The 11,980-nt window shown below is 33.3% G+C and overlaps 1 protein-coding gene across 1 annotated transcript; it reads left to right on the top strand.

Moving 5' to 3' along the window:
• Nucleotides 1-3,821: 3,821 nt before the first annotated feature.
• Nucleotides 3,822-9,111, top strand: LOC116121312 (NAC domain-containing protein 75). The gene is given in 8 exon segments (XM_031407262.1): nucleotides 3,822-4,202; nucleotides 4,669-4,916; nucleotides 5,116-5,293; nucleotides 5,520-6,088; nucleotides 6,707-7,039; nucleotides 7,383-7,484; nucleotides 8,436-8,463; nucleotides 8,466-9,111. Coding segments are annotated over 7 exon segments (1,416 nt in total). The 5' UTR covers nucleotides 3,822-4,202; nucleotides 4,669-4,790; the 3' UTR covers nucleotides 8,546-9,111.
• The last annotated feature ends 2,869 nt before the right edge of the window (nucleotides 9,112-11,980 follow it).

The following is an 11,980-nucleotide window of genomic DNA, read 5'->3' as shown; positions in this document are numbered from 1 at the left end:
GTAATTAAAGTGTGTGGGCATTGTTTAAGCATTAGATAAACCTAACATCATGGATATGCCAACTCTCTTCCTCTCAGGCCCATTTCTCTTAAGTTGGTTAGCGACTAAACTTTCCTTATCTCTTCGGCTTTCCTTTATTGGCGGCGACTAAACTTTCCTTGTCTCTTCGGCTTTCCTTTAATGGCTTCTTCCACTTCCACAACTAGTTTTCTTCTCCTTATCCATCTTTTCTTTTATCACTTTCTATTTTCATAAATCACCCTTATTCCAACATGCATTGATAATATGTATAGTCTTGTTAGCATTTGAGCATAATATTTGTTGGGTACATGCACACACAAAGTCAAGATGGTTGTAGATTCACAATCATTAAGTGATGGGTCCAATATTAAACATTGGATTTTTAATTGAAATCTTATACATTTATGGCAACAAATCATCCAAACCTTTTTTTCTTTTCAATTTAATCTGCACTATTTATATATTAGGTGATTGATTGTGACACTGATTATGTTCCCCAAAATTTAAAAATAATTTCAGAAAATCAATTTATTGTTATGAAAATAATCGAAAAAGGGTATTGTGTAATTGAATTATGAGATGATAATATAAAGAAATCATAGTTAACTTGGATTGAAGAAAAGCGTGATGTTGTAAATAATGAGGTTTGTCAAAACTATAAAAACCAAATTACAATTACTTGTCATGAGTAACACACTGTAACTTTTTGACTTGACGTGGAGAATCACACCTGGGAATTTAGCAAAGGATGGAAGACTAATGATTTGGTCCTACTGGAAAAAAAAAAAAAAATTATATTAAAAACAATTTTTCTACTTTGGTAAATTACAGATAACAATATGATAAGCGACGTGATAATTTAAAATCATTCACAGTCTAATTAATAAGTTTAAATTAAATATGGTGTGATGGAATTGGATTGCTTCAACATGACTGTCTATGTAAGTATATGTTATGCCTGAAAATATAGGGCTGACGCAAGACTCAGTTAACATAAAAAGTCAGAGCTTAGGTAGACCCGCAGCCAGTCAGAAGCAGCCATATCATGCGATAATAGGGGCGGCATGCTCGCGTCAGGGCAGTGGGTGCGTGTCAGACCAGCCAGGAGTTATAGTGATTCCACGTATCCAATCCCTGCACCAAATCGCATAAATCACTCCGAAATGTGAGCAATGGGACATAAAAAAAGATTTACACGGATAATCCCACCAACTCAAAGATTTAGTAATGATAACCTTAATCCATCCCACTATAAATTGAGGGCTCTTCTCTCATTTGTGAGATTCGCTCATTCTACTCTTTATTAGCTACTCTCTTTCAAGACTATATAGCATTTTCTCTCTTGTATAGTCATTTGTAAGTCAGTCCGCTGAACGCGACCTGACCACTATCATTAATACAAAAATCAATGGACGTAGGATTTGCTTCCTTAGCATCCGAACCACTTTAAACGTTGTTCCCTATTGTTTTTACTCATTCCTTTCACCCGCGTGTGTCTTCTGGGTCAGCTAAGCATTTCACACGTGTGCTTGGTTAGTGTCAAAATCACGCATCAACAGTATAAGTTCCATAGATGAAAAGCCGCCAAGCCAAGTGATCGAGGTCTGTGGGCACATGATTCGTCTGCTGAATACAATGATCTATTTGCGGGATTTTGCTTTTTCTAATGAGATCTTTAAAGTTGCAAATCCTACTGTTATTAGATGCTCTTCAATCAAAGAGGATCTTTATTCTTGTGCAAAAATCCATTGGAAGGTGATTTAATGAAGAGTAAGAACATACATAATCATGATATCAATGAGTAAATACTGAAAAAAAAGAAAATATTGACAGATCTTGGAGTAAATATGAAGCCTTAAGATGCAAAAATGTCAATATGGTCGGCAATTTTGAAGAAAGAAAGGATTGAAGATGCAATGTAATATATATATATAAATATATATATATATATATATATTTTTTTTTTTGCTTCTTGGATTTGGACTGGAACCCCCACAAACACAACCACCTTAGCTTATTCATGGAGGTCTTTCTCTAATTTGTCTGAATTCATAATCTGAGATTAAAAATTCTGTGAATCAAAGAATATAAAGATCACAAGTACTATTCTAAGTAGTTTGGCACTATGATATTCTTTAATAAATATATATAAGTCATCAGGACTTAGGATCCTATCTTTCTCCCATTACAAAATTCAACAAAGAATTTTTGGATTCCAGGAGAAGCCCCAAGTAGTTTATCTGAAATAAAATTTAATTATCTGTCCTAGTATTATGATACATGCATGAATGATAAGAGGAAGATGCACCTACCAATCAATTGAAAACATAGGAATATTGCATATCAAGTACTATAGAATTTCACTCCTTGCAGCTAGGTAATTTGTATATAGGAAAAGGGAACAATATCAAACACAAAATGCCAAGAAATTTATATAGGTCACATGCCCAGAACCAGAATCGACAAGAGCATAAAGGAGTAGTGTTATTTAAGATATGCATATGCTGGTTCCATTGCATGCCTTATTACTAGTCAAAAGTCAACTTCTGATTCGTTCTTTCAATTCTTGTCTACCTTATCTATTTTTTTATTATTTATTTTTTTTAAACCGGTGTGACCGAACTAGCTTATGCACAAGCTCAATTAATCTTCGAGATTTATTTAATACCCTACAAGCCTAAAGTATCAAGTAAGTCACAATGTAATTATAGTAGATAGTCCCAAGGTTTGAATTTAGAAACTCAAGAAAGAAAACAAACCTCTTTAATCATCATACCAATCCCTTCGAATTACTTGTCCACCATATCAAAGGCTAGCTCTAGTTGAATAATATTTGTGGCTCTCATCTCATTATATACATACATATAAATTTAAGCGTAATTAAGTAGTAGCAAATGATACTTACTGTACAATATTTATTTATCCAAGTTTTAAGTTTTAATAAATAGATATTTATATAACAATAAATAGGAGGAGACAAAGGAAGCATCATAGGCATGTATCAGTTGTGCAAACATATTTCTGGTCCCTTCATAATTGACTATCTTGACTGCTCAAAAGAATGTTATAAACGTGAATGCAGAGATATGCTTTAGGTTAATTTCGGTCTAGGCCCACATAACATAATTGGTGGGTATGAGTGTTATACACTTTAGATTTCCCCCACTCACACTAGAGCAAAAGAGAAGTTCGTAATTCAAAGAAAACGATTGTTTTATCTTTACTTAATTATTTAATTTCAGGAGATTATAATAATGCCAGGTAACTCAGTGCTGCTTGTTCTTGAAGTTTTGTGTAGATTTTTTTTTTTTTTTAATGAAATATAGTATTAATTGTATATTGTAAATATATATATATATTACAATGGTGGTGGTCCATCAAGTACACTGCTCATTTGCCTTGCTTATCAAGCAACCCCTTAATTCCATTTCTTTCTCTTTCTCTCTCTGAAACATTCATTCATGGCAAAAGTATCATGATCACCACTCCATCTCAAAACCCATGTGAGTTCTTATTATCCTTTTTTTACTACTCTCTGTTTTTTTTTTCCCACAATCTCTCCTTTGTTTCTCTCTCTTTCGGAAAAATTCTGCCTTTTAACCACAATTTCTTGTGCAAATCATCAAACTGTAATTTCCCTTGTTATCGTCTTTATTACTCAAAGTTACTTACTGCCACGTCCAACCTCAAGTACTTTGATTTTTAAGATTTCTCACTTTATTCATATATCACCACCTTTTTACTATCAAAATTTTCTAACCTAACCACCGCTTGTATATGGCTGCAGTTCTCTATAACTATATCTATTTTTATATTAAATATAAATCCAGATGGGTGTTTTGTATCTGTATTTACTTGCCATGCTTTTGAATGTGTGTCTTAAGTAACAGCTGTGAAGGCCGTTTCATGCCTTTTGCTTTTGTAGTCAAGAGCTTCAGCTCGCTTTAGAAAGAGAAAGAAAGAAAAACCCAACTAAGAGTGTTTTTTTCCTCCTTTCTATCCTGTTTTCTTTCTTTCTTTCTCTCTCTCAAATACAAACCGTCTACTTGTAGAAGCAGCTTAAATTAGCAAAGGCTTAAAAGTGGTGTATAGGCTTGAGGGCAACTTTTCCTTTTTCTTCACTGGCTTCGGTTAAAGTAAGCTAAGGGAGCAAATTCTGGTGTTTTCTATGGTTAAAGCAGGTTTATAGTTCAATCCTACTGTGACAGTTTCCTCTTTTCCTCCTTCTTGTTTCTCTTTGTCTCCTCCCCTTTCTCTCTTCTATCATCATCTTAACTGTTAATAAATTTTTTTTTTTTTTTTTATATTTCTCTTCGGCTATTTCTTATTTCTCACATGGGCTTCCCTCATTTCTTCTTTTAGATTTGATTTCGCCACAAGGGTTCACTTACTTGTGTAAGACTTGCTCAATTTTTAAGTATTTCTACCCCCTTTTTTTCTGGTTGTAGTGATTTGGTTTTCTGATTGATTGTTTTTTTTTTTTTTTTGAAAATAAAATAAAATTCGGTCCTTGAGAAAATTTTGGTTAATTTTATTGTTTCATGATACAACGGGAAATCGTAATCTGATTTATTGATTATCCTTTTATTTATGTTTTTTATAACTGAAGATGGGATCTCAAAAAGACTGATGATTTGTGCTGTGCAGATAGGTAACTGGATATGATATGATATGAGTAGGTGGGTATTATATAGAGTGTATAATTTTAAAGAATATTTAACCAGTTTGAGAGGAAGAAGATAGCATCTGCTTTCGCCATCCAATAAGCCATGAGTAAGAGTAATTTAAGTTCCAATATCAGTAACTCTGATCTCATTGACGCCAAGCTTGAAGAACATCAGTTGTGTGGATCCAAACAGTGCCCCGGCTGCGGACATAAACTCGAAGCAAAGCCGGTACGAAACGGATAGTACCCTAATATTCTTAGCTCTTCAATCATAAAATCATTTTCTTAATTAAAAGAAGAATATAATTATTCTTCTTGTTTTATTCTGGGGGCTAATATTATCTGATAGTATTTCGACAAAATCATTTTATCTTATACTTTAATTTTTTTTTTTTGAACTTTAATTTTAGTTTGATTGTATTTTGCAGGACTGGTTAGGTCTACCAGCTGGGGTGAAATTTGATCCAACAGACCAAGAACTGATAGATCACCTGGAAGCAAAGGTAGAAGCCAAAGACATGAAATCTCACCCTTTGATAGATGAGTTCATTCCTACTATTGAAGGGGAAGATGGGATTTGTTATACCCATCCTGAGAAACTTCCAGGTTAGATATACAATATATATATGTCATCTCTCTCGCTTTTGTCATTGCTTTGTCTTATATATATAATCTTCCAAGTATCGGATAAAAGCTGTAAACTTCATTAGTTGTTTTGTCTTGCCGTGCTTCTCTTTTTTGTTATGACTTCTTCATTAATTGTCTCACAGTTTGTTACACCTATGTCAACCTAACTTTGATTTTGGCGATAATGGCTTCACATTTCTTCCAGGAGTTACAAGAGATGGCTTGAGCAGACACTTCTTCCACAGACCTTCAAAGGCTTACACTACTGGCACAAGAAAGCGAAGAAAAATTCAAACCGAATGTGACTTGCAAGGTGGCGAAACAAGGTGGCATAAAACTGGCAAGACAAGGCCAGTTATGGTCAATGGTAAACAAAAAGGGTGCAAGAAAATCTTGGTTCTCTATACAAATTTTGGCAAGAACCGAAAACCCGAAAAGACCAACTGGGTAATGCACCAATACCACCTTGGTCAGAATGAGGAAGAGAAAGAAGGAGAGCTTGTGGTTTCAAAGATATTCTATCAGACACAGCCACGGCAATGTAATTGGTCCGATAGGATTGTAACAACTGGTGAAGGAAGCAGTGATCCTAATAGTAGAAGAGATAGTGGCAGTGGAAGTTGTTCATCAAAAGAATTAATTCCACATAGGGATGAAATGTCTGGAGCTGCGGTTGCTGCTGCAATGTCAAGTTATGGTACTATGGATATGCAACAGTTGAAACCTCATGATCACCATTTCAGCTTCGTCCCATTTAAGAAAAGCTTCGATGAGGTATATATATATTAATTTCATTTATTCATGCAAATATTTATTGCCTTCTACATTTTCAAAGTCCACATATCCTCTTGTTCATTCATTACACCAACCAATATCTCATCGTCAACAGAGATGTTGACGTTTTGTAGATAGCTTGAAATATTATACAATCCCATATTTACCATCTTTTTTTCTCACGGCATGTTTGTGTACCAAATCTACCCGTATTTAAATTACATATTAATTTTCTGCTAAAAGTATATAAACTTAACTGTTTGAAATAAATAAGGCTGGCTAAGTTTTTACATCAGTTTTGTTCGTACATCTCGCATAAGATAAAGTAAAAGGAAGGACTCAAAAAAGTTCTAGGGTTGCTTTTCTCCTACAAGTTGCTTGCACATACAGCATGCAAAACGCTATGGACCTCACTTGATTATCTTTGTCATCTAACTAAACTTTGTTTACCCGCCAGAAAGGTAACAATGAATTAAAACCAATATTCAAACCGCTAGGTAAACAAAGGAAATTAAACAGAGAAAGAAAAAGATATTAAAGCTAATTAAACAAATAAAGGATGTTGTTGAAAATGGACTATCTAGCAAACTGCTTCATGGATATGTCTATTGCATGCAGGTGGGGATAGGAGAAGCTTCAACCGCAAGTGAAGCCCCAGCAGCAGCAGGCACGTGCGAAGACATACGGGAGCAGCAGCGGCCACATCATATGGCCCATGATCATCACCGTCAACAACAGCAACACCACCACCACCAACAGCAACACCACCACCAACACCAACACCATACACATCATCCTCAGAATATTGCAACCACAGCCTTCCACATCACCAGGCCTTCACATCCCATCTCTACCATCATCTCTCCACCTCCACTCCATCACGCTTCTATCATTCTTGACGATGACTCTTACCATGTTTCCAGAATAATGCTTCAAAATGATACTTTCCAGGTAATTTACTAACTAACCCACAAATCTGAGTCCCATTCATTCATTGTTACCAGAAAGAAACATTACCAGACTAGATTAGTAACATCTGTTTCTTCTCTTTAGTTTATAAAGTATACATGATATCAGAATAAACGTTATCTCTATTTTTAATTATATAAACCTCAAAAAGAAATGGGGGAAATTGGTAACAAGTCATGAGTTTACACATGTCATATTTCAGTAATGTTAATTAGTGTCAGCTAAGTTGGGAACAATGAAATGGTCTTTTAAGCTTTTAGTCCTTGTTGAAGACATGATGATTAGTAATTTTTTTTTTATCTTTTTGGTCAATATAATGTAACAGCAACAGCAGCAGCAGCAGCAGCAACATCATAAAATGGGAGGAAGGTCTGCGTCTGGTTTGGAGGAACTCATAATGGGTTGCACTTCAACTGATATCAAAGAAGTGAGTATGAACTTTTTGACCCTGAAATCCGTGACCCTTGTTTGTCATAATACCAACTAAGGCGAGAGATATAAGTAAAAGCTTAGCGTTGAAAAGGATTAAAATTTTAGTATATCAATTCTTCTTTATTACTATATATTATTATTATTATTTTAAATTAAAGAGAGAAATCAGAAACCTTTTCTTTTTTTCCTCTTTATCTCTTTTATTCTTCTTTTTCATTTTTAAGTTTCGGTGATTTAGTATGATATTGCTATACTACACAGTATCCTGTAAAGAAGTGTAGTTATTTTTCATGTCTAGACTATACTGTCTTTTGGTTTCCTCACAAATAAAATCCAATAAATCGACAACCATATTTTGCTTTTGTGCATATACTTTATTTTTCTTCTTCTTTCTTTCTCTCTCTCTCTCTCTCTCTCTTTTTCTTTCAACAAATTGACAGATGGTTTTTCCATTTCAAGGCCGATATAGTTTTTTTTTTTTTTTTGTTGGATCAGCAAATATGAGAATCTCAATGGCGTAATGTGAAACCAGAAGCCCTGATATGTAGAAGTAAAACCATTTTTAATTTTTTCTTCCTCCTCTTTTGAACGACAACAGGAATATAAAACAAGGCCCAAAACTTTCTTGAGACCTACTTTATTTTAAAATTATTCTCCAATAGAATTTAGAAGGTCTATCCCTTTTTCCTGACGCTAATAGTAGTGTGTTTATGGCAATAATCTGCATAAAGAGAATATGAATGTATGATTCTTTTAATATATATATTTGGGGCTTCAAAAGAAAGCGGATGATAGCACATTAGATCTTTTTTCATGCGTAGCATCGTGAGGAAAAACACATCGTCAGACAATTTGATTGCGGGGATGATAAAAGGACAAAAGGCAACTTCTATATGTAGTTTAAACCCTAACCTAATATTTTGTTCACATGGTTGTACTTTTGCAGGAGTCGTCAATCACAAACCCACAAGAAGCTGATGGTTGAAGTACTCTTCCTTCTGGCCTGATCTGACAACCAGGAGATCATGGATAGGAGCAAAAATAAATAGAGAATAAACAAACAAAAAACACTATTACAGCAACATCATTATCATCATCATTAGTACTTGAAGCCCTCCCTGAAGTTGTTTTCAAGAAGAGGCCAGGAGGATATCTTATACTTTGTTTGTTGTTTTTTTTTTTTTTTTTTCCTTCTTTCTTTTCTCTGGAGGGCCTGCCTGGCTAAGGTCTGATGGCTTTCACTCTCAACTGAACTAACTGTACAACAGTCCATGTTGAAAGAGAGAAGAGAAGAGAAAAAGAACAAAAGGAAAAAGAAGAAAGAAAAGAAAAGAAAAGAAGCCAAAAAAAGGCTGCTCTCTTCTGACAAAATGGAAGGAGAACCAAAGACCCAAAGTAAATCCATCGATATCGTGCATGAAAATCATCACCATTATCATTACAATATCATCTTTATATATGCCTATTCTTATTATTTTATTATTTCAAGATGTTTTGTATATTTTCTTTTTTTCTGTTCTTTTAAAGAAAAATACCAAAGAGTCTGTGCAAATTGCAACAACAATACTTTGTTAATTGTGTTGTTTGTAGTCACTTTTTTAAGTAAAATATATAAATTATATGATGATTTCCCTTTAAATTATGTATTGTCCAATTGTTTATTTCATCGGTGCCTCACTTTCTTCCAGTACTTCTTTTCATACTTTGGAACAATTTAAAGGAGACATATGAACTCTCCTTGTCATTTTATTAGATTAACTATAAACTCCACAAGATGTACAATCTGTGCAAAATTTGTTAATGACATTAACCAGTTTGATCAACAATTCTATCACAGTCCTAATCACAAGATCATCAGATCAACTGGCTAGGATCCTTTATAAAATATATGATATCAATTAAATATTCTTTATCCAACTGAAGAAGAGTATAATTTTGATATTTTCTAATCGTGATTTGGTGAATATGTTCAGTATGTGTATTTTTGGGAAACCGAAAAAAAAAAAAAAAAACTATTTAAATCTTTCTGAAATATTTATACATGTATTGAAATAAAGCACCTATATATAATTGAAAAATAGAGGTTTCTTTTCTTCCTTGCAGTAAAATTCTATCCCGGTAGGTTTGTGCCGTTGTACTGTCTTTGCAATTCAAAACAAGATATTGATCTTATGTAGTCATATAAGTCATCTAGATATATAAAAGAATAATATTAAACATATAACATTTCTCATTCAACATGATGTGACAATAGATAATTGGGTGAAAGTGTTTTTTAAATTTAAAATCAATTAATTATCTTTTGTTACATTATGTTGAAAAATTACATAATATATTCACGGTGACATATAATAGAATAGTGGAGTTGAGTGTATATTATCCTTTTTCTATATCCATTCTTGTGAGTTTATATGTATAGTCCTTAGCTTTAATAAGAGAGTGAAATAATTCAAACACCTTTGTCTTTGGAGGTCCGTTGTATTTTTGTAGTTTGATGTTTGTCTAATTGAAAAGGAAATATACTTTTACATGTGGTTGGATAGAAATTAATGTATAGTTTGATGGGTCCTCGCTACTTACCAAGTGAAGTGATTTCCCCGAAGCCTCTTTATGGCCACTTATATATTGAGGTTAAAAACTCTCTAAAAGTAGCGCATGCCCTATCAAATAAACGACAAATGAGACACAGCCACAATGAACTTAATTTATCTCTTTAGTTTCTATGTAAACTTCAATTCATACATATCATCAGTGGTGATATATAAAAGTGGTTGTCGTTTTCTTAATAAAAGAGGTTTACTGTTTCTGGTGTTTAGCTATCAAATGGATGAGGAGGGAAATGAAGTTGAGCTATACCTTCGTTAAAATTTTATTTCTGGTATGGGATTATGGAATCTTTTTTATAGTAGTAACTGGCAATAAATTTTAATTTTCTAATTAAAGTTAGGGTCTTTGTTTTTTAGTTGTTTAGGAAACTTCTTTATTGCTTTATTCTATTCCAGATTCGAGCTTTTTCTGCAGTAGTATTTTTAATGTATATAGAGAGAGTAGAGATATGAGCTTATCCATGAGGGGAGAGAGAGAGAGAGAGAGAGTAACGTGCATGGTATCTTTTGGTTTCATGGGACATGCATGAAATAAAGATAAATTAGGCAGCTTCATAGTAGTTTCTCAAGGGAATAAAGACGGAACAAGGAATAAGCAGACAAGAATAACCTTTAAGTTTGGATATGTGACACTTCTCATGACTTGTCACAATTTCTTTTATCTTTCCATAATTCCATTCAATATATATATATTCCCAAATACGTACTACTGTTAGATCTCATAAACTATATTGATTTTCTTTTGATTTCAGTTCACCTAAATCTTAACTAAGCATACACGTTTTATGAAGGATGTCTGATCAAATACTGTATACATGACTAAGATTTATCAGTTTTCTTGATAACCATCAATCAGAAAGATTAAAAAATACAATAGAATATAGCTGAGAGAGAATTAAAATCTGCATCACAAAGGAATTATCTAAATTCTGATCAGATCTGCCAATAATTTAGTGTGTACGATGAAACGCTGACAAAATTATAAATGAAGCTAGCTCCTATAATCTGAACAGGAGATTCAGAGAATACCCTTTTTCTAGATGCTGGAAGAAACTTCATAATTAAGTTGTGATTTGTTAAGTGTCGTATATAGCAGCAAAACTCAGCAAGTATAATTAGCAAATACACAGAACATGTAAAAGGGGTTTTGGTAATTTTAAAATTTTAAAGTTAGCAAGAGAATCTAAACACTGTTGTAGAGAGATATTGGTAAGAGGATATATAAACAGAGTGGGAAGAAGCAGTGTCTCTTTCCACATGCAATAAAATAAAAAGGGAATGGCATGTCTTGCTCAACCTAGATAAAAAGGTGATATTCAAGTTCTTTCACTTTATGGAAGATTTTGGATGCTTTGCTTTAAAGGGGGTTTTAATTAGCAATTTTAGGGTTTCTCTTATTGTGCAGAGATTTGGTCCATTAAAGAAGTTGCAAGAAGAATTGTGTAATGCAAGGGGGAATATCACAACATGGCCATACCCATCTTTTTTAGATTCTTTCAACGTCTTTCCATCTCCTTTTCACAAACATATTAGCCCACCTCTTCTTTTCCATCTCTATACAGTACTCTTACAAAAATGTATCTTCAGTATTTCATTCAGAAATATTAATTCAGATATAGTTATGGTGATGAGTCTGTCTAAAGAGATGGAGGAAGGAAGCCACAAGGATAGTTTCAAGCCAAGATGAGGCTCTGTAATTGGCTGTCCAATCACCATTCAAATTGCTTAGAAAAATATATGATTCAAAAAAAAAAAAAAAAAAAATTATTATTAAAGTATTCGTACTTTTTAATTGTTTGCTTTTCTTTTCTACCCAGAACGTGAAAGAAGTAAATTATTAGATTTTCTTTTTAATACATATATAACATTGCCTGGTGACTGGTGA

The sequence above is a fragment of the Pistacia vera genome, unplaced genomic scaffold (genome assembly GCF_008641045.1).
Source record: "Pistacia vera cultivar Batoury unplaced genomic scaffold, PisVer_v2 Contig971, whole genome shotgun sequence".
NCBI classification, from domain to species: domain Eukaryota; kingdom Viridiplantae; phylum Streptophyta; class Magnoliopsida; order Sapindales; family Anacardiaceae; genus Pistacia; species Pistacia vera.
The sequence above is the reverse complement of the archived record's forward strand: the minus strand, read 5'-3'. Positions and strand labels throughout refer to the sequence as shown.